We start from the raw sequence: 27,371 nt of genomic DNA on the forward strand, positions 1-27,371 counted from the left end.
AGAAAGGTCAAGGAGTGTTAACGAACGTTCAGCGGTACCTGTGTGAGGGATTAGTATGTAGTATCTGCTAAGTTAGTGTGAAACATCAAATAAAATAAAATGTCTATTGAATACTTATTGTCTTTCTGCTTCATTGTTTGCACGGCTCATTCTGCCAGATGGACAAAGATGCTGTGTGTGTGTGTGGAGCATGAAAACAATTTTAAATTAAGGTATGAAAGGAAAGATGAATGTTTGGAAAGTTTGAGACTAGAATTTGTGAACATTTGAAACATATACAGCTCTTTGATCTATTACGCAAAATATCAAAATGGCTGTTATAAAATTATCTCTATATCGTAAATAATTTTCGATATAATTTTATGTAAAACTAGAGGAGAAACATGCAATAGGCACGCGCGCACACACGTAGCATATAAGGATAATGGTACGAGCCTGATAATATAGACGGTGATGATAATAGTAATAATAAATATAGTTGTTATTTCCATTTCGACAGGAATCAAGCTTCTGCCTCCTATAAAGAAATGTGGGCTGTACTCACATGGTACGACCCATATATAATGTACGAATTGAGAAATTTCTACCAAATTAGTACTGGTGCCTTAAGTATACTTGCAAAACTCCGGATGAAGAACGACAACACATGTTATTTCGTCATTCTTACCAATAACTTAACAACTTAACGAGACTGTATAAGTGTATGTTATCCTGAATCAGCGTTCTTTATGAACGAATGGACATCGTATAATTATCATACATTCCGGTCCTTAAATTTGAACTGCGATTAAGATAATGGATTATAGAAATTACAATTATTATTCTGTCCATGTATGCTTTAAGCTTCCTTGGCCAAGCAGATGTTAATCAAGCTTGGGATAAAGCACAGTTCAGATGCAGTAATAACTTACTGCATCTGCTAGGAAATGCAACAGGTGGTCATTAATGCTCTTTGCGGTTGTACGAATTGAAGCTAAAGGAAACTGATGATACAGCACAATAACTCGTGGATCCTGTCGCGCTTTTAATGCGGGCTTCACTATGCAACATTGTGTTATTATTGTCTGTACAGTCGAATAACCTTAATGCTGTGAAGATAAAAGGTAAAAGAACGAGACAATGCGTGTACACCAGTCATCATTGATAAGTGTAGACAGCGTGGAAGGGAAGTTCCAGGCATTTTTGACCTTTGAAATGAACTGAATTGGTCATGTCCTAATCCATATGAAAACCGCCAAGAAAACCTAAAATCCTACGTATAAATTACACATTTTAATATATATGTCAGTGGTTTAATGTATCTGAGCTTCCAACGATGGCGAAATGCCGAAACGTGATAAAAAAATCTTACTGCTGTAATTGAAATGATCATATAGCTGTGTTAACGTTGTCTATAAAACGTAAATGATTAAATAGTTTCGGTGGGGACAAGGTGCAGTAGGCTACAGCGGAGCGATTAGTGTCTACCAGCAGTTAGTAACGCACTCAGTCAGCACCAGTTGCTCAATGGCGTAAAGGTTTCTTATGGATGAGTTAGAAACCTGTCCAATGTTACAGGTATAGGAGGCGAAAACTAGGTCAGACGCATGCGTGCAAGTTCAGGGGAGGAGGTGTCGAAATATAGGCACCACCAAAACAGATTGACCCTAATCTGGTGCGGAGACTTTCATAATGGGTTTTATTTGTACAGCACAGATGTATTTTGGGCGTGGTACTTTGTAATGCATGTTGTTTGGCAGTGTGTAAAACGAAAACAATTATATATAATCTTTGCCTGCTTTTTCAGATTTGTTACATAAGGTAAAATACGTCTCATAAAGCAACACACTTTCGGAAGAACAAATCCTTCCAAAGAATCTCATTTAAACAACTGAAAAATAAGGTGCAAAACGTTCATAGGATCTGACAGTCAGAACAGTAACTGAAGTTATTCCGAGGAGAATCTGAGGTGAGCAATGTAGTGGGAAACACTTTTGTTTTCTGATAGCTCATTCGTTTCGCTATGATTGTTAAACAAGCAGTGAGAGAAATTTCTTCGCTGTTTCTCAACAAACATTTTACTTTGAACTGTCCATAGTACGTCACAAGCCAGAAGTCTGCCATCTACATTTTAATGGACTTAATGGAAATGTAAACAATAACACAGCACTTTAATCTCTTAACTGATACGTGAATATTACTTGCACATATCCAGTAGAATGGTTTTTTATATTACGTCAGAGGTCTTATGGTTTACTAGGAAGCTATCCCACTACGCTTGGAATGTACGCGGTTACCGAGTGATGAAACTTCAGTGGGCATAGTTTGATTTATGCATTAAACCATATATGGACTTCGAAAAATAACCAGCAGACATGACCATACGAAAGGAGAAAGAAAATTATTTTCTATAAAAGAACATTAAATGTATTACGATTCGTAATACGGTGTCATATTTGAAGATAAAATGTATTTTTGCGCATTAGGAAAATTTCCATACCAGCAGTTATTGTGATTCGTTACAAACTGAAATTCGAAGTCTATTAACATGAAGGTGCACAAATAACACTGTACCAAAATTCAAAATTTTGCAATGTGAAAGGACGAGCTGGTGAATATGGCATCAGAGTTGATGTTCTCATTGCGGTGCAGACAGCGATGTTACTACCCAGCAGACGAACACTGTGTACGTAATAAGTAACGAACATCGATTACTGAATGTGAAAGTGATATCGTGGATCACAGGGAACACGAAAAACCAGGAATTGGCCCAGTTTGAGCGAAAAAGATCTTTTTGATTTGGCCACAGAAACCTTTGAAGTTCGTGACGGCCATCGGCGATATTTGGGGCATCTCACCTTCCTTTAAGACGGATAGTATTGTTCAACGAATAGCAATCAGAATTTCTCCATATCGTCTGCCAAATTGTTTGGTAAATGGGTGATTGATTTGAGTCACGATGTATTCCTCCTGATTGAATCCTCCAAAATATATTTATCGCCCTGAATTATTCATCGACTTTGAAGTCAGATCCTGTTAACATTCAGAAGAAATTGAGTTGTTGGACGATGTTCAAGTTCCCGCAACGAAATTCTCAGGTAGCGTAAGAAAATGATCGACTAGGTCTATAGTAAACAACCACTAACCTAAGGACAAGAACAACTAAATTTATTGAAGCAGAACAACATTATAATGGCCGTGAGAACACGAACAGACTTTAAAAAAAACATAACGCATAAATCTCTTAATGTCGACAAAGAACTCTTGACGTTTCGGCATACCACAAGTCTGTGTCACATTGCCACTGACAGTTAAAACTGTGTACTTGGCCCTTTTAAATTGTATATTTTCAGACGTTGTCCTCTTTCAAAGTTATGGACTTTGGAACATGGTTCCGCTATCCCCTCCCATTTCTGAGGGTCGCAGCAACCGACTTCATAACTCAATTTTCTGCTCCTTACCACCTGTCCGTCCGGTGACAGCATCAAACGTCTGAAGACACGGGTTGGGAAGGAAGTGGTAGACTGACGATTTCTGTCTTCCGGGTTATTGCTCTGTGAAGTCTGGTCAATGTTTACCAACGTTTCAGAGGTCATACTGCCTCCGTCATCAGGGCGATTCTTAGTATGAAGATTTCTATCTTCTGGGTTGTTGCGCTCTGTAGTCTGGTCGATGTTTACCAACGTTTCAGAAGTCATACTGCCTCCGTCATCAGGGCGATTCTTAGTATGAAGATTTCTGTCTTCTGGGTTGTTGCGCTCTGTAGTCTGGTAGATGTTTACCAACGTTTCAGAGGTCATACTGCCTCCGTCATCAGGGCGATTCTTAGTATGACGATTTCTGTCTTCTGGGTTGTTGCGCTCTGTAGTCTGGTCGATGTTTACCAACGTTTCAGAGGTCATACTGCCTCCGTCATCAGGGCGATTCTTAGTATGAAGATTTCTGTCTTCTGGGTTGTTGCGCTGAGTAGTCTGGTCGATGTTAACCAACGTTTCAGAGGTCATACTGCCTCCGTCATCAGGGCGATTCTTAGTATGAAGATTTCTGTCTTCTGGGTTGTTGCGCTGTGTAGTCTGGTAGATGTTTACCAACGTTTCAGAGGTCATACTGCCTCCGTCATCAGGGCGATTCTTAGTATGACGATTTCTGTCTTCTGGGTTGTTGCGCTCTGTAGTCTGGTCGATGTTTACCAACGTTTCAGAGGTCATACTGCCTCCGTCATCAGGGCGATTCTTAGTATGACGATTTCTGTCTTCCGGGTTGTTGCGCTGAGTAGTCTGGTCGATGTTAACCAACGTTTCAGAGGTCATACTGCCTCCATCATCAGGGCGATTCTTAGTATGAAGATTTCTGTCTTCCGGGTTGTTGCGCTGTGTAGTCTGGTCACCGTTGGTAAACATCGACCAGACTACACAGCGCAACTACCCAAAAGACAGAAATCTTCATACTAAGAATCGCCCTGATGACGGAGGCAGTATGACCTCCGAAACGTTGGTAAGCATCGACCAGACTACACAGCGCAACAACCCGGAAGACAGAAATCGTCATACTCACCGCTGTGAAAACCTCAAATCCTACAAGTGGTAGACTGTTTAGTCTCCAAAAGGCAAACGAAACAAATCAGTCGCGGCCATTTGTAAAATAGTTGTTTCAGTAGCCACGTTATTAAAACAAATATAACACATTTATAACACTAATTAGAATTCACGGACCTGCAGCGATCCAAGTACCACAAGCAGGAAAACAGTGCGTACGAAGATTAGTCACGAAGTATGAAAACGATAAGAAGGATGCGCGCGCGTGTGCGTGCGTGAAGTTTATTGGGCTAACCCACCCACACATTAGTTCAACTACAGGACTTTCAGCGTGACGCATGTTCTATTGAATTAGCGACACAAATTCCCAACAAAATTCAACATTGCGTGCCCAGCTTTTACCGCTTTAACATGTTTTATCTTCACAAAATGTATAATTTAGTGCAATGCATTTGTGTTCTGATAGAACCAATGAAATGCTGTTGGGTGAATTGGTCTTTGCAAATGTGAATGCCATAGAAGAGCTCATTAATTGTTTTTATTTTTAACAAATTTAAACTTATAACAACTCAGTTCAGTAAATACGTTAATTTAAACGTTATATTGCTGCCAGATATAACTTGCCTTTGTGAACCGGAAGTGCAAGGACGTGTGGTTATGACTACAAAATATTAATAATATACAGTCTGCTTAAACAGGCCGTATGACAATATTGCAAGCAGACTTTAAGAAAAGGAGAATTAAAACGTAATTGCAGGAAGTTTTAATGTTTTCAGACTACAACCGGTTCCAGGCAGTTAATTTTGAACATTAGTTTATTCTAACACGCACTTAGAAAATAATATGGCATCGTCAAAAGCAGATTATTATTTAACTTCTGAAATATTGACGTATTTTGAAGTGTTCCACATTGTAGATGGCTGTCTTCTGGTTTGCAGTGTAACGTAGACGTTTATCAGCATTTTAGAGGTACTTGCTGCCTCAATTTTCATTACCAAAACCCTGAAGACAGCCGTCTTTATACTCGCCGAAGTGAGAACCTCAAATCCTACTGTGACCCACTTACTGGCTAAATGACAGATTTAATATTAAATAAATTGAAGTGTCTGAAGTAGTAGAAATATTCCCATGGTTTGACTGAGTACTGAGTAGCTAAATTGTGATCGAGATCGAAGATCTCGAAATAAGACGTGAAATATCAACTGTGATCGGTATTTATTTTACACAACGGTAAATGACTGCTTTTGTGTTTCTGCTGAGTGACAGCAAAGAGCAACTCCCCTGTATCTATTGTCTGTCAGTTCAGTGTGTTCATGAAAACAAGTGTCTTCATTGTCAGAAAATCGAAGATTATTGTTAGGCAGAGTTCATGAAATGTCAGGAGTAGGGCTGACGTGCTATCTTAATGGCAGCAGCCTGCTATTAAGGACAAAACGGGAAACTGCATCCTCCTTTCTTATGACCTTTCATGAATTTCATTCTATACTGACATTGCTCATCCGTAGCCGGAGATGAAGCTAAATGTATCAAAGTGTTGCAACAAGTGGTTCAACTTGAACAATCTCTAACCACGTGAGCCATTATTCAAAGCAATGCATTGATGTAAGTAAAAAAAAGGGGGCCTACTGATGGAAGATTCTTCTTCTTCCATGGCTCTCCGGTCCGTATTCGGTCCATGGCCTCCTCAATTCTCCTCTTCCATTCGGTCCTCTGTTAGGTCCGTCTGTCCAGGCTTTGATTGAGGTTTCGAAACATCTTCCTTTTTACGGTGCAAGGTTGTTAGCCTTGCGACCAACCCCCAACCTGGAGGACCAGGGTACCTGTCTTAGTTTGACCTCTCCCCCTCGACCAATCTGGCTAGGGACGCCCTACCAGTAGCTATGCTGCCGCCAGCATAGCTCATGGGATCACTGAGGTACTCAAGCCCCACCACCACTACAAGGTGCAGGTTCTTTCTATCGGACTCAACTGAGTAGTTGCCCACTCTCCTTTTTAACCTGAGGACGCAAGCAGAACCAGCTTCCGAAACGTAGTGTTCTATTTAAAAACAGATGATGGAAATAGTCCAGGAATTTTGTTATGCCTGATTGTATTTGTTCTGCAATGTATCGTATTGCCCTGTGCTGTATTACGTGTACAAGGAAAAGAGTCCGAATTCACTAGTTTGTAAGGAAACGCATTATTCAATTCAATTCAATTAACTGAAATGACTTTCCATATTCAATAAAAATGACTTGCGTCTTTTGTTTCTGCAGTTTTCAGCTGTTTTGTTTTCAATACTTCGTTGCTGTCTCGAGGCGTGGTCTGGCCTTGAGTTAGTTGAAGTGTCCTGTGCAAATTTAACGCAGTTCATTCAACTGTTTAGTCGCCTCCTGGCAGTTTCTGTACTTTCGTTCTAAGCCCTACGGTAAATTACGAATGTTTGTCGCTGCAGTTCTTAATTTCGTGTGTAATATTGCACTGAATATTTTATTTTACGTTGTACATTCCAAATTAAGTTTCGAATATCAGTCTACATTTGATTTAATCCATGATATCAACAAGCAAACGAAACCAATTTTCTGCAAACCTGCACACTTATCCCCCTCTGACGACGAATAATCGTCAGTAACAGCCAGCTCGTAAAGAATCTTTCTTAAATTTAATGAAGTCTTCAAAGAACAATTGGTTTTTGTACACGTTTTAACTTTTGCTACAGTAATTGCCATGGTAATGGCGAGAGCGCTAATTTGATAATGGGTAGGAAGAATAGAGGAGGCAACAAATACCTCTGAAACGTTGGTAAACATCGACCAGACTACACGGCGCAACAACCCAGAAGACAGAAATCTTCATACGAGGTGCGATCGAAAGGTTTCAAGACTGTGCGTATAAAAACCCGTACACTTATCTCAGGTATTAAATTCATCCATCACCCTCGAAGTAGTTCCCCTGGGAGTGAACACAACGATCCCAGCGCCGCTGCCAAGCCTGGAAGCATCCCTGGAAATCTTTCTTTGTCAGCCTGTCAAGCACCATCTGCGATTCTGCCTGAATCTCTTCTATCGTCTCAAATCTCCTTCCCTTTAGCTGAATTTTCATCTTTGGGAAGAGGAAGAAGTCACACGGAGCTTAGAAAGGAAGTTGGGGTCGGTTCTTGCAAGATCTTTGAGCTCCTGACAAACGAGAAGTCGATTCTGCTTCTGGTCCTCAGACAGGATGCGTCGCATGTGGAGTTCTTCCTTTAGAATCAGCTGACAGGTCCCATAGCCTATCCCAACAATGTCGCACAAGTCGTTGATGGTACGACGTCGATCTTCGTGAATGGCCTGCCGAATCTTCGTAACATTTTCGGGCGTTGCGCTCGAAGATGGTCGTCCAGAACGCTCGTCATCATCGACAGAGGTTCGGCCATTTTTAAAACTTGAATGCCACACAAAAGTTTGTGCACGACCAATTGCGGACTCCCCAAATGCTTGCTTTAGCATTTCATAGGTTTCTGTAGCAGTTTTGGCAAGTCTTTGGCAAAATTTGATGCACACGCCATTCCGAAATCGCAGGAGGGTCGGTGTAATGCACTACCAAAACGCCCGTAACTAAGAAACAAATGCTAATTAGATGATGCCGGCTGGCACACTGATTCACTATGAATGTAGGCCGCATCCCCTAGCGGCAGAAGCTCGTGCTACATCCGGTTCGCCCTCTATTGACACAGTCTTGAAACTTTCCGATCGCACCTCGTACTCACCGTTGTGAAAACCTCAAATCATATATATATATATATATATATATATATATATATATATATATATATATATATAGCTCAATTTGTGCTGTACGAAGTCTTACAATTCAAAACAAAGCTTTAACCTTACATTACAATAATTTGTGCAGAATTGATATCTATTTGTTCTTGCTTTCTTCAGTCATTCGAGCAAAGCAAGGGGAATTCGCATAGCACCACGGACATTGTGTTACTAATTCTATCAGTTTCGCACTGCTTTGCTGCCGTACCATCTGAAGTCTTTCAAGTGATGTGGAAAGGAAAGCTACGCTAATTTAACCCGCAAACTACTTCTAATCAATTAATGAAATTTCTTGAGTGGTCATAACTGAACACAACCTCTTCTTATTTCTTCCCTTTCTTCATCGCCCTGATGACGGAGGCAGTATGACCTCTGAAATGTCTGTAAACATCGAGCAGACAACACAGCGCAACAACCCAGAAGACAGAAATCTTCATACTAAGAATCGCCCTGATGACGGAGGCAGTATGACCTCTGAAACGTTGGTAAACATCGACCAGACTACAGAGCGCAACAACCCAGCAGACAGAAATCTTCATACTAAGGATCGCCCTGATGACGGAGGCAGTATGACCTCTGAAACGGTGGTTAACATCGACCAGACTACAAAGCGCAACAACCCAAAAGACAGAAATCTTCATACTAAGAATCGACCCGATGAAGGAGGCAGTATGACCTCTGAAACGTTGGTAAACATCGACCAGACTACACAGCGCAACAACCAAGAAGACAGGAATCTAACAACAACTGCAGCTTATTGAGGAAAATAAAATGAATTTAATGTGGTTCATGGCTTTATTAGAACCGAGATATCGCCATATATTTCTGTTGGTATAAACATTTAGTAATTTTTCGTTTCTCCTTCAAAATCATTGCAGTGCTTCAGTCCCACAAAACACGCCTAAAGTTTTTGTAGCAGACCGCTCAAGCATATCTACCTCACTGCAAACTTTCGTCTTCCTTTAGTCTCCTCAAAAAAGAATAAGAAGAAAACTTTCCTTGGCGGTTGGATGAAATAAACGAGCTCAATGCACTTTCAATTTTGTTGCGAAGTTTACGAAACTATTCATGCAAGCAAATGTAAAAAGCGGAGATATTTAATTAGCCAAATGGCTTTTCAAGAGAAACAAATACGAATAAATATGAGACCAGATTAAATTTAATTGAATATATATGAAAAACCGAGAGGAAATATTCATAATATTGAAATTACAAAGGGAAAGAATAGTTAAAACATTTGTTTAATACTTTCTAAGCCTAAGGTATATAATTTATCGGAAAACTTGTCCACTTCACTCTTTAATTGATACCTGTAGACTATTACACATCGAAATTATATTGATGAAATTAAAAAAACTGACTGCTAACAGCAGATAAATATTTAGCTCTAGGCTCAGAGAAAATTTCCATAAAGAAATTTTTGACAGTACGACCCAACCAAATATTTGCTGTTCTACTAATATGCTTAACGAAAGATCCACTTAGAAGAAACAAACTATATTAATTGCGTTATTACTTTAGGCCATGCTATTTTCAACTTACTTCCATCTGAATTCCTTGCTGCATCTAGATACCCCATGTTTCTTAACAGGCGAAGTCATGTTTTTCCTCCGTGTCTGCAATTATCGCAAAACATTAAACAGACCATGATAGCTTTCTTCACAATTCTACACAGCTTCACCTTAATTATTTTGCCATTAGTATCGTGGAAAGATTACAAAGATAAACTGCAGCCGTCATGTTTAGGGTTTAAATCCTGACACATTGCCCGCCATCTTATTTTGGGACTCTATTTTAAAAAAATTAAACTTTAGAAAACTTCTGTGTTTCGTTATAATTGTTCCTGTGTTTGAATATTGGTCACGACACTGGATATCGCGGTTTACTTCAGTCTTCAGTGTCAACATAAGCTGACGTCTAACGCTATTTATGTATAAATAGCTTTTATTTAGTGGGTATTTTTTTTACTTTTCCTGAAAGACGGTCCCTGTCATGTACTCCATAACACTTTAGAAAAGGCGTGTCGGGGATTGCAGCAGTACACGTCTTTCTTGGACACTGATTTCATGGTTTTCCTCCGTTACTTTCTCTTGTGACCGACACGAGCAATGACTGCTGCATTTTTGACGCTTCTGCGCGTCTGTTGTCACTTGCCCTTGTGAGGCAATCAAATTTAGACGGTTGGTGTATAAAGTCGTGAAGCAGACGCCATTTGTACATACTTATACCTCTCTGTCTCTATGCCACCCGCCTTCGTTCGAGTCTGCCAGTTTAGCATGTGATACATTCTCTTTTCCATGTTCATGACCACTTTGCTATTTTCAGCATTGAGCAATGTTTATGACAGAACTCTTGAAGTGAATGAAGACAAACACTTTCACGCAGGATCCTTTGAACAGCATTGACTGTTGATATCACGATCCAATGTGCGTGGGGTCCGGTTTCATGACAGGGTTTTTCTCCTGGCTTTTCTATTCCCTCATAGAAAATTTTGAGACAGTACCGTAAAATATATTTTCTGCTTACCTGCATCGCCTTTCCATACCACATAATCTAAGCATTTCAAACTGCTTTAAAAAAAACGCAAATAATAATAATGTCTTTAACACTAAAATGTTCACTGTTGATCTTTATGTCATGCATCTTGCTGTGTTTACTGTGTGCATATGAGCAGGGCTTAAGAATACAAATTGTCTACAAATCAACCGATTTCTGCAATAACTATTAGACGTATATTTAAGTATAGGTTATGAATCTAAAAGTTCCGGTCAGGAAAGCTAGCAATGGCTGGGGGTTCGTCGTGCTGACCACACGTCACCCTATATCTGGTTGGATCATCGTTCACCTCTGCTTAGGCATGTGAACGTGAGGCCAGCAGTCAAGCTAGTCGGCTTTGGCTCTCTGGAGCTGTTACGACACGGATTTTTTAATGAATCTAAAAGTAGGCTGGTGATACACGTGGTGGTGTTGAAATCTATTATGGTGCCATTTACTATTTTAGTAGGTTTACCCTTATTAATACATATTGATCTTTTATGAAGGAGTCGAAGTCGGAGTCAGAGATTTTAGTATCGACTCCACATCCCTGCGTAAATGTCACGAGGGTTCTTATAGTTGTATACTGCAACATATCTCGAAAGCCATACGACACAAAGTAAATGTCATGTTTATATTATACTCCTAATATAATAGGGAATGTCCATCGTTTGACTGAAGAGTGCGATGCTGAAACAGTTTCAAATGAAGTTCTGGTAGCAAGGAATGCAACCGATGCTGTGGTGTTGCCTATGGTCGGTTCTGGCGGGAGTCTAGAGTCATTCAGTCGGTTACATGGTGGCTACCCTTTTCTCAAAATACACAGTGGACGTGAAAAAACATTCTGACATGACATCGGTCCTCTTAATACCTAGCCTGTGTTCACAGTTGATATGAGTTGTAAGTTAAACTGTAAATCTCACAATTATCTTTAATTGCTTAGGTATCTTACCATCTGACTCTTAAGATATTTAACAATGCCGTTTCAGATGCGGAAATCATAGCTTCTGGAATTAAACGGGCACATTTCTGTGAGAATGACTGAAAAATTTTCTGGCACGGAAATTTTCGAAGCTGATACCCATGTGTTCTATGCAGCATGAGGAAAAATAAGAGGAATCTTCGTCAAGATATATTGTAATCCGTCAGAGATTGGAACCTGGTACTTCTCGTCTAAAAGCTTCACATGTTACCGTTACAGAAACAGTCTTTGTTCTTGTGCCTTACAGCAGTTGGACATTTTCAGTTACTATATCATCATAATCATCTTGAAATGCTGGGCCGGCCACCCTGTTCGATCGTATTGAAATCTCCTTTGGCCAGCTCATCCTTTTACTTCTTTTCCCACATATACCATAACTTAGAATTCTACAATGATTTCCTCCCATTCATTGAACATGTTCATACAATTTGTTGATGTATTATCCGAAAGTATAACTGTAATATTATTACTCCTTCACTGTGTGCCACGCGGTCAGCGGAGTCGTGCGTTCGAATCCCACTTGAGGGAGGTATGGATGCGTGTCCTCGTTTTTCTGTTGTTTTGCCCTGTGTAGGTAGAGAACACGCGACGTGTTACTCCCCAGTCTAAGAATCCTACCAAACGTCTAAATAGGATTAATAATTTAACAGTAATTCTGAATTGAATTTAATCAACTTAACAGTTATAGGATGAAGAATGTCTTAAGTCTCCTTTGACCCGGGTTACAACCTCAGATTCTCGTCTTGGAAAACACATTTCAGCAGCTTCATTCCTTCTTCCGTTATTCTATGATATTGCCCAGTCGTTTTATATGTATATAGGTAAGAGCAGATCTTGTCGTTGCCGTGTTCAGTTTAATTTGAGAATTCTTATTTTATTTTTCAAGGCTCTCTTGTTGTGTTTCTTTTTAAATTCTGTAAACTTACTCCTGTAACCTTGCTTCTTAAATAGGACATCTGATACATTACGAAATTAAATTTATCGACGTTTTCTATTAATTGATTGACACTTGTTTTCGTCCTTCGTGTCTTATATCTGAGAAAGCCGCTGTTTCTCCATATTTTTCACAACAAATATAACTCATATACTTTAAAATTGATGTATTTAATAGTTGGGACTTGAAAGGATTAGTTTCTTGTTATTTGGCGTAATAAATACTTGGCAGAGAATCACACAATGTAAAAGAAATTGTACTGACGACATCCATAATTAGAAATTTGTCCCTATCTGTTCGAACTTCGATAAAATTCTATGTTTCAATTCCTGGTGAAAACTGAAAGTAGCACAGACCTTTCTGAAAAACTGACAGCAGCTCAGCTTTTAAAAAATTCCCAGTTATTACACAACACGAAAGATTATTAGTCCGCTCCCAAAGAGCCCGAAACTGGCCCTTATACTAACAAGTCAATTGGATCCAATCCATACCATTGCACATCAACCTGAATATTATTACACCATCTCAGTCTAGATCTTCTGATGGGTCTCTTTCCTTCGGGTATTGTTTAAAATTGTTTATTAATTTCTTCCCTACCCATGTGTTCTAAATATCCCTGGAAATCCGGTGTTTAGCATGGAAATAAACAGTGACCACGCCCCCACCACATTCCTGCCGACTCACCAATCACAGTCATCCACTACTTAACACTCAGCACTACGTAACATCTTGAATGAACCAAGAGTTCGTTACCTCCAAGTCCGCCTTTGATGAATGGATTGTTTTTATCAGTACGACCAATGCACCCTTCCTTTCTGTGTGATTGAACATCACTGTGTATCGAATCACTTATTGGCGATGATTGAGGGTCTCCAATTCAGATTTCACTTAGAAGAAGGAAGGTCATAATACCCTGATGATGGGGGCAACAGGTTATTCCGAAACTTTAGTAACCACTTACAAGACTACGCTGTGTTATAACCAAGAATAACTCAATCCAAGTTCTGTTCGCGTAGTACCAATATAATGCCTCAAAATAACCCATTGCCAGTTGGTAAAAGATTCTATCATGCATATCACCGTAACTTTAAAAATTTAGCGCTGCATAGTCTCTGTGAAAGTGTCTTTTGTATAAGCACGTCTTGGTGTAGTGATTAACGCTTCTATTTGTATTTGGTTGGACCACGGTTCGAATTGTGACTGGGAAACTAGCTGTCCCAACAGGTGTATCATAGCTTTCAACCCCTCTACAGAGTCCCTTAAATAGTCCACGGCCACTTTTTTGTCCGTTATCGTCACAAAGTTAGCGGTCTGTTACTAATTATGCTCACACTTCTCATTCGCCAGTGTTCACTTCTCGCCTTTTAATCTGTCCTCGATCTAAGAACCCTGGGTTGTATCCTGTACGGGTTTCGGACGGGACACCGATCGTCTCATATTTGCATGAATATATCGGAATATCACTTTAATCGATTCCTCTCGTATCATGTTCAGTTCACCGTCGATTACCACCCTTTAATTTCATTCAACATTAAAATAAACTGCAGGTTCAACATCGTCCAACTAACCAAACTTGACACGTCGACACGAAACTAGTGACAGAATTTGGCGGTGCACAGACATTCACTGGTTAGGAAGTTTTAATTAATTTTACGACTTAAGGAATTCACTGTACGAGTCTAAATATTTCACTCGCTGATCAACAGGTTAGTCCTATTTTTATGATAAACCCCGAGTAATTTATTTTGAAATTGTTAGTTTATTTTGTATAGACTTTGTATGCGAATACTCATGCCCAGGGGTTGTGAAACGAGCACGCCACAATCTTGAGCTACTGTTTAATGACGCCAACGGCCCCCTGTCTTGTCCGTACGTGTAAAGAAAGGTACTCACGTGTTGGCTGCAGGTGCCTGTTCTGCTGTCGGACACTGCTCACCACAGTCTACCTGCACCACGGCGTGGAAAGTTCAACAAAACTGAGAGTCAAGCAAGACGTAAGGAGGAGTGGGGGTTTATGAAGCCGCAGGATAGAGGGGGCAGTCATTGGGGTCGGGAACACAGAGAAGATTCAAAACAATACGTGATACCGTGACCCATGGGTATTCCTTCCACCCGACTTTCAAAAACAAGATAACATCTATGACATTTCCGACTCTATGAAAGAACGGACTTGCGACATAAGAATATTCTTATTAATCAGAGTGTGATAGTTAAAAGCAGATATATAGGCGTAGAACAGTGATAAGAGTTATATTAATACTCGAGAAACTGATAATAGCTTACCTGGTCAAAATATTTCCCGCCTTTCTGTTAAATTGGCTGGTATATTACCGTGTTCCTAAGTTTCCACCCCAATTCTGAGCGAGATAAATCCAGTCCATCCCTCACACACCTTTTCGTAAAGATTCATCTTTTTTTTTAAGTTCAACAGCCCCAATTATAGTTCCATGTGACCTGCTGTGTTCCCAGTAAATCTGAAGCATACTTAGCTATTTCTCCCACTAATGTTTTATATGAACCTGCCCCCAAGAGACTTCTACGCATTCCAAATCTTATGTCCATTTTCCGTTGCTTCGGTCGTTGTAGAGAATCTGCCCCAGTCAGAGGTCGTGTGAAAAATTTCTTAACATTTTTTTAAACAGTTGTTAGTCGCCATAAAATCTTGAAGTTGGAGGATCACTCCTTGTCGACCGTCCGTGACTGTTTATTCAATATATTCATATATTTAGCTGGAGGTCGTCTCTTTCAGCAGCTTAAGTCGTGCAGTGCAGTGCCATGGTGGCTAGGGACCCACTTACTGGCAATATTACAGCAAAGATTAAGTGTCAAAAATATCTTCAATATTGGAAAATCCTAGAGATTTTTATTAGTAACCCTTATTGCACATCTGTGGTATCTAAAAAAAACTTAGTTTATCTTATTTGTCTATTGGGGAAGTACTTCCTTCTCTTAGCGGAATTTAATTGCTGAATAGACACGTTTCATTTATGTATGTGTCAACTTATCTTTCCTTCTTAATGATCTCGACTGATAAGTGACTCGCCTAGTTACAAAGGAAATCAGATGAAGATGATACGTTATGTTTCACTGAAGTTTAAAGAACCACGAACGATTGGTCGCCGCACTATTGTTCCTTTACCTCGATTCTTCCTTGCAGTCGAATGTCACGGTTTCGTATCTCTGACCGACTATCCTGCCTAAGGGTATTTTTCCTCAGATCCTCCCGGTATGCTCTGGAGATTAATTTATAGTAAATCATTACCGCTTCCTTCAATATACTTCCCAGTCCATCATCCTTTATGATCCTGCCATTTTGTTGTTTTCTTGACGTTACAGTAACCTAAGCAATTGTCACTGTGTCGATAAATATTCCAAGAAACTTGCTATGTATGATCTTAAGTCAGACTAATTTCAAGACTGATTTCTAGCCATACTAAACGTGAAATATGTTGTGCATGTCTAACGCTGAAGTATTTTGAAAAGTGTAGACAAATCAGCACAATATATACTCTATCAAAATTCTCAGAGTAAAGTGCAAAATCTTGACAAGCCACTTTTCATCTTTTGAGATGATAATAAATACGACTATTAGGCAGTTGCTTCACAGGCCTGTCCTCACTAAGAGTCTTTTGAGCGAAATTATTCGGTTCATCGCAGAACATACACTTACCTTCTTTGTGTACTGGCTTTTGGATGTCCGGTGTTCCGGCGAATACTTCTTGGCGTCGGCTGGCGTGTCTTTATATATGCGAAGGGCCATACGGTGGTAATTTGGTAGTCAAGATGAGATCATCGCCAGATGCGTAATAATTTCATACCTTTTGACAATGTAATCTGTCCAGTGTTGAATTCTACAGCGTCATGTTCCAAGAGCAGACATTTGTATTGATGTCAAAGTACCGGTACGAGGTGTCGTCTCGCACAAAAAGCAATGACTTAGCATTATACTTATGGTTGAACATCATTCGTGTAACCAACTTCGCTCTTTCTCTGCCTACTTCCCTCCCATCTTTCTCTCGTTATTTAATACCGAACTGCAAACGTCTATCCTTTCACGTTTTAGTCACAGACATCTTTATGGCAGGAGCCAATTCGTAAATTCCTCACACTGTCAAGGATAACTTGTGAACAAAGAACAGCGCTAGTGTGAATCAGTACAAGCCATCGCTTTAAAAATGTTGAGCAGTAATTATGTTTACTAGCTTTATTGGACCTTTGGATTTAAATTGATAATATTTGAAACTAAGAGCCAGAGAAAAGAAGGTAGGAAATAACAGAGTAAAGGAGAATTTAATATTATTAGGGCAATAAAATATTTAGGCTTCAGCTTGAATGCTGTATTTAATGGACCATTTTTGGAAGTAGACATTTTAAATTTTGTATCGAGATGGATCACAAACGGACATACGAAGTCTTGTTGAAATATTGTTTATAAGTCAAGGAACGAATGGAACCGAAGGTCTCCAAAATTCGGAACACTCGGCCTCCTCGTTCGTTTGCAACAGCCACGACCAAGTACTGAAGCTGTACGAACGGTTGTCTTGACCGCGGAATATGAAAGATTAATGAACTTCTTCATGAGCCGAAGCGTTGCGCAGTAAGTCCAGGCGGTGACAGTGATGTAGTGATGTTTGTCACGCTGCTGAGGTTTATTTTCAGACAAAGACTACAGTCGGTATTGTGTATTTTATATTATAAATTTGACTGAAAAGTAAAATAAAATTTTTTACCTCCGATTTATAAAATAGTATTTTTAATATTATAGCTTTCATTCATTTGTAATAAAATTGCATGTCTGTGTAATCTTAGTAGTACTTCGCATCTTACAATGACAGGAAGCAGCTAAACATTTACATCCTACAAAGAAGAGATGTTATAAACATTAGGCCACGAAAAGACAGTGAGACGTGAGTGTATCACGTTATTGTTGATGTTTGTCCAAAATTGTAATAGGTATCAAAGAGTGTGTTTATGGCTTTCATATGATTATTATTATATAGAATACATAGTATTAATCAGCTAACCGTGTAGTAGAGACGCGTTTTATTTTCTCTGAGATATAAAATAAATTTTAGTATGTTATTTAGACAAACTTTGTGTTTTTGAGGTTAAAATATTTCACACCAAGTGGAAGTTTTCTTTGCCAGTAATATTGATGAACTTTGTTAATAAACACTACCCGACTTTTATTACAATCCGGAAATAATTTGGATCTTGTGTCACAACCTTAGTAGTCATCCTCGTTGTCGGTAGTCATATTGTTGATCACCACTTTCTTCCCGGATTGCATATGTTGTCCCTGAAAGTTAGTGTCTGAAAAGAGAAAGTACCCTCATATCCCAGGGGGTGGTCCCAGTCTCCATAAAAGCGACGCCCGCCGTGTGACAATATTTGGGAATAAATTGTTTGAACATGAAATTCCGCACTTTTAACGAGTGTGTAGGTGGTATTTGAAATTTATTTAAAACACCACACGACCTAAGTATGGTATGTCCAAATACAAATTATGATTTTAAAAACATTTCCACGTATAAGTACATATTTATTTCTATACGTGCATTGCTTACTTGACTTTCGTATATGTGTTACTTCTATATTTGGTATGAATTCTACAACATTTCTTGCCACTTTGCACTTGACAAGTGATTCCGTAACAATGGTAAGTTAATCAGATTATCCATATTAGCTGTATTACGCGTTAACACCTGTTATATACCGAACACGATTTACCTAATTTATTATAAATTCTGTGAGAATGTAATTTTAAATTAAAACTTAAACGCGGATTAATCATCGCCATTATGCACACAATCGGGTGCAGTTACGATCTTTCTAAATAACACGGGAGTGTTGAGAAGATGTCTTGAATCCGTTATATTTACTGATTTAAAAGCTTTCGACCTGCAAGGTTACATCAGAAAGGCAGAACAATTAACAATTTAAAACCTTGCATTGTTATTTACTAGGGTTTGAAGATTTCTGTCTTGTGGGTTGTTGCGCCGTGTAGTCTGGTCGATGTTAACCAACGTTTCGGAGGTCATACTGCCTCCGTCATCAGGGCGATTCATCGACCAGACTACACAGCGCAACAACCCAGAAGACAGAAAGCTTCATACTAAGAATCGCCCTGATGGCAGAGGCAGTATGACCTCCGAAACGTTGGTAAACTTGTACCAGACTTTTTAAACTTTTATATTTTGAACCTCGCCCAACAGAGTCAAATAACGTATTTTAGCGTAGTGTTTTCCAGATTATTCCTTTGCAAGTTTACATGCCTCATCATGTAACCCATAGATCTATACTGCAAGCACAGCGAAACGAATACACAGTAAATATATTACTCTGCATTTCATTGCGTCATCTATGTTTAAATGTAGACTGTCCCATAAGTCCAGGGCAGCAGGAGAATCTATAACTTGGCAAAATACGGAAACGTATGAAGGGATAATTTTTTTTTGCAAATCACGTGTTTCCATTCTCAAACTTTTACCAAGGACGAGCCTTGAATGGCTTTATGCTCTTTATATTATCAATAGTAAAAGGTTACAGCAATGCAGCCACGGTGACGTAAGAAAGCGGCAACTTTAAAATATTTCTAATTCTCTGTAATAAAACAAAATTTCTTCCACAGAGGAAAGTAGATTAAATTCGAGTATTTTTACTAGTATATGGATGTGAAGGGGATTTCATAAATGTGGAATATTTGAGAACAAGAGTACCAAAGGAGAAGTAACAGAAAGAAGAAGAAAATTATATAATGGGGCTTTATAATCTGTAGGTATCGTATTCATAAATGCATATAACGTTAAATAAATTAAGGAGGAAGAGATAGACGACATATGTAGTACGATTGAGGGAGATGACATTTAATAAAATTTAGTTGGAAAACCTAGTCGTAGACTGGAGGATAATATTTAAATAGATTTAAAAGGAAGAACGAGTATATATTATTAGGGAGTGCCTTTAAAGCTTTTGAGGTAAATTAGGGCGTGGTCGTTGAAATACTAAATACAGATACGAATTCATGAGCTCTATTAATGCGTTAAGAGATATATTAAATGCCATAATCTGAATAAAAATATCTGTTTCTTTTGCAAGCATTTGTATTCTCCCTGATATAGATGGGAGTTTTACGAGCAAGCATTAAGATTTCTGGTGACTAGTGCCCTAGTGGTCCAATGCGCATAATCTCGCCAGTCTTCAGAGGAGCTACACAGAATATCAGCTCCGTTATTTTATTGTCAGACTTTGTATTTGGTTACGGAGCTTCTCATCGTGTATTTTTCTCCATTCCATATTCATGTTGTAAGTCCAATATTCTTCTCAAAACTCTGTTTTGATTAAAAACCTTTCCCATTAGCCATGGGATAGGATATATAGGACAACAGATGGCGTGATGATACGGTCAACAAAATTATTGTTTATTATGTGCATCTATAGGCATCTGTAAGCGTCAGCATGACGCAGCATAACACGTGGCATTGTTTATTACGTAATGTTAGTAATTGCTCTAACGCGCTAAATATATACGGTGTCCGTGTAAATTGCGTTGTGCTTGATCTATATTCTGGTCGTATGGAGGAGTAAACCCTCGCAAGGAAGCTGGTGCGTAGTTTACAACGAACAGTTACGTTGTTTCCAGTGGCACCGTATTTTATCAGCTGGTAGTTGCTTGGTTACTTGGCTAATGTAACAACAGTAGTGGGAAAAGCCTTTTGAAATTAAACTGAGGATGGTTTATATCGTACTTCCATTCTTCATCGTTTCAACATTAACATATTTCCCCTTTTTTTACGGAACAGGCTAATAAAAATAAACATTTTGTTCCCTGACAATTTTCTCTCTAACTTACTCTGTAATGGATGATGTTTGAATTTTCATATCTTAGAACATCCTGTGGCTGATATGGGTAGTAGTAATCGTTCTCTTAGAGACACTGATGCAAACAAACATTTTTGCCCTTTGCCGTATTTATCTAGAAACTTAAATTTTCCAAATATACGAAATGCAGAACAATATTAATCGAATTGTCAGAGATTCGAATGCATAACTCTTCGCCAATGTTTTACAGTTTTATTCCATTGTCTTATTCTAATATGCATTAACAGTTATGACTGTGTTCATTTTCAAATCTTAATTTCAGCCGAAAGTTCGTAAAGATGAAGGCGTGATGAACAAACGCCCAGAGTAATACACACGTTTGTATATTCCTTTGGTCTGTGTGCAAATACTTAATAATCGTGGCATCAGATGTTCCTCGCGGAACTTTGCGTGTGTGTCTTATCCAGCATTCATCATCAGCCTCTTACCTGCCCTGTAGCACCACAAAGACACTACTCAGGTGAAACTTATTTGGCTTACTCCCACGGACACCAGTACCGTTTTATTGTAAGTACATTCAGTCCAAGTATGTGACGCTCTGAGTTGTGTGGTGAGTTCGTTACCACTCTAGTACCAAAGCGCAGCTTGAGGTCTTTGACCCCGTCTTATGTGCATACCTCATAGTGTGTTTAGGCATGTAAAAACCGATAAGGTTGATGTGGTGGTAAGCTTTGAACGCGTTTCGAATCCCGACTGGGTTGCGAAAGACAACCATGGATGTAACTCAATGGAGACGTCCCATTGAGGGTTGGTTGGTAAATAATAATAACTGACAGAAATGTAATTAAGTAGGAAGCCGAGAAGATTTTGAAGTACAAGGACCTTCTTATTGAAGTACAACGAATGTGGAAAGTGAAAGCAAAAGTAATCCGAATAATTATAGGAGCAACTGGAACTGTCTCCAAGTCACGCAAAACATATTTGGCCAACATCCCGGGCGAACACGACGTTAGGGAACTTCAGAAAACCGCCATCTAGGATCATCGTACATCATTCGAAAGACGCTGATGTAAAATATGTAGTATATATAGTTATGCCTCACAAAAATCTATGTAATACATGTAACACGTATTGAAAACAAAATGTATTTCAGAAATAGCTGCTGCACTATGTACCTCAGGGACAAGGTTTGTCTCGGGTACACAGAAGTAAATACCCTGTAAAATGGTGAATAGATGGAATAATAATAATAGTGATAATAATTGGCGAATATTACAAATTATGGAGCTCTTAACTGTGTTACTTTCTCCATTTTCCTATTACTGAATTTCTCTCACGACCAATAATTTTTCAGTGTTTTGGTCTCAGATATTTTCAATCTGTAATTTTGACTTAGGATGAGGTAATTATTGATATGATTTTTTCTTACACCCCTGATGAGACTTGACGAATGAATACGCTGACATCTATTTCCTTCGTGATGTCTAATGATATTTCTCGTGTCGTTGTTTTGGCCTGTAATATTCACGTTCTTGTGACTGTTCCACAGCTCAAGCGATTAGTAGCTGTCTTTTCACTTTGGAGGCCCGGGTTCATCCTCAGGGTAGTCCTTGCAGAATTTGTAGTGTCCAAAGTGGCACTGGGATGGTTTTATGAGTTCTTTGGTTTTCCCCCGTCAATATAAATCCACGTCTACTCTGTGTTGATTCACATGTCATCTGATGGCTGGAATATGGACCCGTCAGAGGCTAATTTAAATCCATTTTAATTGAAAGGGGAAGTTCCCTAAAATCTAAGTCTTTCATATTTAAAACTCATTTCTGTATGGAAGTCTTCCTATAAATGTCTGCACCTGATTGTAACTCTTTTAAGCAGTCTGTTAATGACACTGCGGCGTTGAAAAGGAAATGGCAGTCAGTTTTGTACAATCGCCATGACCCACTTCATTATGCATGTTTCCGTTTGTTCTTTACACGAAGCTGGATTGATAATATTACAAATAACAGGACTGACAGCTTTGGCACTTAACAGGCAGACGTTACACACTCTGATGACTCAGGAAATTATCAATCGCAACTAGACACTACGGCTGAAGGCCTTGTGTAACACTGCAGTTTTGTTGCTAACGAGCCTAAAAAAAGATGTAGGATTTTTTTTCCTCTCAATGGGCTGTGTTTACAAGTTAATCAGAAATAATTGTCCGTACAAGAGTACACAACTGTCCGTTTCCTTTTTGTGTGAGAAGTATAATAAATCTCGCTGTTTGTGATAGGAAAAAAGACATTTGTCTGTGTCTCCTCTTCGTACCTCCGTGGCATACAATTAAGCACACACAAATAGCGGTCATGGTCATGCCATGCAATTCTTCCTCCGGAAGATAGTTCGTGAGGCAGGCCAAGCGGGTTTCCGCTGCTAGTGTTCGTAACCGTTACAGATTCCATAATTTCCCCCATCATCACACCGTTGCTGGTCAGAGGAGCTGAGAAAAGAGGATACCGGTGCACACACAGGGCAGGGTAGAGTCATATGTATTAATTGATCAACAAATTAACTCTTGTTTAAAACCACGATGGATAATTTTAAAACAGTAATTAAGTGGCCGTAATTGTAATTTTAACATCTGCTGCTATCAGATCTTTGTTTCCTCTGTTTAACGATGCACTGCTGGCGACAATGTTTTATTATAAGAATGAAACCGACAAATTTTATGGGTCTGATAGAATTGACGTTAAAGCATCTGTGCACAAAGTAATGCCGTTTGCAGTGCATCTGGAAGATACACTTCGTTGAGGATGGATTCTGAATCTTACAGTTTCTTGTAAATTGCATCACGCTTTCCGGTGTGAGGTTAAGACTACGTAATTTCCTGATATCACCTCCTCGACCTTTCATGATCAGGATGAATTTGCAACTTTAGAACACTGTGACCCGGAAGTCGAATGAGGTCAACAGTGTGGCTGTAACCAGAACCGTAATGCATGTCAGGAACATTGTGGAAAACGTTTGTATTATTGCAATGTATTTTACTATGCCGACGCCCGGTGCACGTCACGGATTGGTAGAAGGAATGAAATTCAGTGACAGTCTTCTTAAACGTCGTGTCACAATGAGACTTAATAATAAAGTATTATGATTAATGGTGTAATATACCAACGAGATAGCCACGGTGGTCTAGCGGTTATAACGCTGGCCTTGTAATCCTGGGGTCTCAGGTTCGATTCCCGGCGGTGCCCGAATTTATAACTTGTGTTGGGCAAGGCCGTGGTCTAGGCAACACGGAGTTTTCCTCCGGGGGCTTCCCCGGTTTCTCCGTGGCATCCCAACAATTACTCCATTCACACACAGAAGAAGGCAATGGCAAACCACTTCTGGATCATCTGCCAAGAACGTATATGAACAGGTCCCAGTCCGAGAAAAGGATGGAAGGATCCTGTTCATATGGACCTGTCGTCAGACAGAACACTAAATAATAATACCAACGAGCTCTAATTAAACTGTTACTTAGAAATATAAATTATGTAATTTGTAAACAAACTTCTTGCTTGTCGGTGTTGGTATTCTGCAGTGTTGTTTAGGTAGTAAATTAAAGTACATTATGATTTCGCTGCATTCAAGGACAATAGATTTTTCATGTGTGAATACTGTAATAACGATAATCTAATATTTAACAGTATGTCATCTTCAGGGTTGCACTTGTTGAATGGAACGCGTTTACAATTCTGTACCACACACCGTATTTTTAAATCTTATTTACTTCGAACATTATTGCAGAAAAATATTTATTTGATCTGGTAAACGTATTAAAGTTCACAGATTTGTTTAATTGTAAATATACATTGCCTTATAATGTCAATACTTCCAATATACGATAAATATCGTTTACCTATGCATGAATTAAGTATGCAGTAATGATGATGTTCTGCATTGGCTTGTTGAAAAAATAATATACATTTGCTGTTATTGGAGAAGGTTAAATATGGAGGAAAGAAGTCAAAAAATGTGGATGAAATACTGATGACAAGCATGTGAAATATTTTAACGAGTCTGTTAAGTGCTTGAGATTGTAATGAACTCCAAGATTCCAAGGGTGGAGTAGCTGTTTTTGGCATTTAGGTTCTCTTCGGTTTATTGTCCCAAGAACTTTCGTTTATTTTAAATGCCGTGCCATTCACAGACCATCGTACCAGATCAGGAACTGCCCTACATAAGCTCGGACTGCTCACTGAGACTGATGACGTAGTCCTGGCTGCCCGGGTTTGACTTCCCTCATTTAATGCTTTTCAAACAAAATATTGGACACGTGTGAGCCGGGTCAGAATTAAGTCGGCACCCCCTCCGTTTTACCACAATTCGAGAATATTGCTGCTGCGTTACTTTACTAAACACATTAAAACGTTTACATAGATTAATTGTATTGTACAAATGTAGAGATATAACATATTGTTTAAATTTTTCATTACTGAAATTACAAAGGATTACTCACATTCTATGGGTAAAGAAAGGACAAGTGTCACTATGGCAACTTGTTGGCTTTGTTAGCTGTTTATCTTGAGTGTTTAATACCATCATGTTTTAAACGAAGATGGCTGTCTTCTCGATTATTGCGCTATGTAGTCCGATAAAAGTTTACCGACATTTCAGAGGCGATCGCCCTGATGATGGAGGCAGCAAGCACAAGTGAAACGCGGGTAAATGTCAACCAGACGGCATGGCGCAACAGCTCGGAAGACAGCAATATTCATATTCGCTGCCGAGAGAACATCAAATCTCACGTTTTTATACATTCAACAATGATTATTATTATTATTATTATTTTGAACCATTGGCTCTGAAAAATTATATGTACACAAACACACGCGTATGACGGTCATTGTGATAAAACTAAAGAAAGAGTGAGAACAGTTCTTTACATTACCACTTATTTACATGTTCCATCATTCGCCAGCTGCTATAATACACGCCACTTATGTACATATGATTGTTGCGCTGTGTTTAGCACCAAGCCTCTTCTTTTGTTATTATGGCAAGCAGTGTTTTATCTTTCACTTCAGAAATCTGTTCAACAAACATCACGGTTACATGTCACATAAAATCACGGCCAGTTAGTTGATTATACCATTTAGCCTTTTAGTCTGTTCACGCACGTCACAGCTTCCTGATACACCCCCCGTCCATTCTAAAATTTCGTACATTTTCAAAAGTTTCTCACAGTCACTCATCCTTAATTCTTGTAAAGTCATTTTATATACGATGCATTAAGAAACTAACCGGTCAATTACTACTGCCTGTATTCACATAAATCTCAGTTTAGTGTCAGTGTATGAATTAGAAGTGTCTTTATATCGTCTCATTAATGAGAACTTTGATAATATAGCACAGTTTTAAGTCCTTTTTTAACAGTAATTTTTATTCAGTTGCAAAACTTTTCACTGATCACAGCCTCCTATATAGAATAAAAGAAGAGTCCACATGAATTGAATAACTTGAAAGTAAGTACATATTTTAAAACTTGGAGAATAAATTAGTTATGGTACATAAGTTGCCTTTTCTACTAACTCATTCTTTACTGATTCATTTTAAAATAGCATTTACAAATTATTGAATTAGAATGAAGATGAAGTTACTTCTGCCATATTTTGTTATACCTCTAACACACAGGTTAGAGGATGTTCAAAGTAAAATCACTAAATAATGGCAGATAATTGTCAGACGTGCCCTTTTTGGACTGATCAAATGTCTGTTATCGATGTTCATGAACGTGTGGACTGCATTCAGATTTATTTTCAAAAAAGTTATTTGTAACATGCAGTTTATTATAAACACATTAGGTTAAGTCCAGTTGTTATGGCGAATAACTGACATTTGGCCGGCGTCACCATCAGTCCGAATTGAGCGATTATTGATCACCCTAAATTGAGAGTTACATTTACCTCAGGATAAAATGATCTCGCAGCTTCATGGACTTTATTTACATACGTAACACATTCAGGTGAATTATCATTCAGTATTCGTACACAATTTTTTTAAAAAATAGTTTTCAATAGCCGTATATTAAAGTAATAGTGAAATCGTGTTTTGTTAATGTGGTAAATTTACTGCATAGTCAAGAATGAATAGAACGGCTTCTGCTCAATGAAATTACGCCACTCCTCACGTTAACAGCCAGCATTGACTGACACGAATATTATTAAAAATTTGTTGACTTGAGAAAGCATTTAACGAAAAGAAAGAACTGGCTAAAACGTATTCTAACAGACGTCTTTCTATACTACTTCCAAGTTCCGAGAACTTCTGTCATGGCACCGGCAAGCAGTAAGCTTCATCATCCCTGTTGTACAGAAAGAAGTAGCGTGATGGAATGACGTGGCTAGCTTTCCTAAGTGTAAATATATTTAGATATGACTTGAATTCAAGTACACTCCAAGAAGGCAGACACGGTCTCCAGTCCAATATCTATGCCCTATTATTTTCGAAGACTTCCAGCTGGAGATGCCGTAGCCCTGCAACAGCAGACTGGAAGCCAGCGTTGTAATCGAGGGTCACTTCGTTGTACACGTATTCTTCGCGATTATCCATGTAGTGGTCGTTCTCGTCGGGTCCGCTTACGAGAGCACCCTGAAGAAGCTGGGGATTATCCCGAGGCCAGCCGAAGGCATCCCAACCACACGGCGCAGGTCGTGTCGGGCAGGAGCTGCAACATGTCACCACCACGTCACCTTTTGGCGCAAACCTTCCGGCACCTACTGGATAGGAGACTGGGTGGGTCCCATAGCCCAAGTGCCCACGAATAAAACACTGAC

General features: G+C 39.0%; 3 protein-coding genes across 7 annotated transcripts in view; 1 reads left to right on the forward strand and 2 right to left on the reverse strand.

Moving 5' to 3' along the window:
* The window catches only part of Gld (Glucose dehydrogenase), a 29,072-nt gene extending 12,599 nt beyond the window's left edge, over positions 1–16,473 (reverse strand). Inside the window, exons 1-2 of one of the 3 annotated variants that reach the window (XM_022069216.2) lie at positions 16,421–16,439; positions 14,644–14,696 (exon numbers count right to left, since the gene is read on the reverse strand). The gene's annotated coding sequence lies outside the window, so the exon portion shown is untranslated. Of the gene's footprint in view, positions 1–14,643; positions 14,697–16,420 lie in introns of those variants that run through there. The other 2 variants (XM_022069217.2, XM_022069219.2) reach the window with 2 other exon arrangements.
* The window catches only part of LOC147872343 (uncharacterized), a 271,681-nt gene that overhangs the window by 15,650 nt on the left and 228,660 nt on the right, over positions 1–27,371 (forward strand). The window lies entirely within an intron of this gene.
* LOC110832327 (uncharacterized) overlaps positions 24,929–27,371 on the reverse strand; it is a 35,152-nt gene continuing 32,709 nt past the window's right edge. For all 3 annotated transcript variants that reach the window (XM_022069225.2, XM_022069224.2, XM_022069223.2), the window contains one exon: positions 24,929–27,262. In XM_022069225.2, coding sequence (XP_021924917.1) covers positions 27,025–27,262 — 238 coding nt within the window. In that variant the 3' untranslated portion in view covers positions 24,929–27,024. The remainder of the gene's footprint in view (positions 27,263–27,371) is intronic.

This window comes from Zootermopsis nevadensis, unplaced genomic scaffold (genome assembly GCF_977971745.1).
Source record: "Zootermopsis nevadensis isolate Lab colony 2312 unplaced genomic scaffold, Znev_1.0 Znev_ptg000028l, whole genome shotgun sequence".
NCBI lineage: Eukaryota > Metazoa > Arthropoda > Insecta > Blattodea > Termopsidae > Zootermopsis > Zootermopsis nevadensis.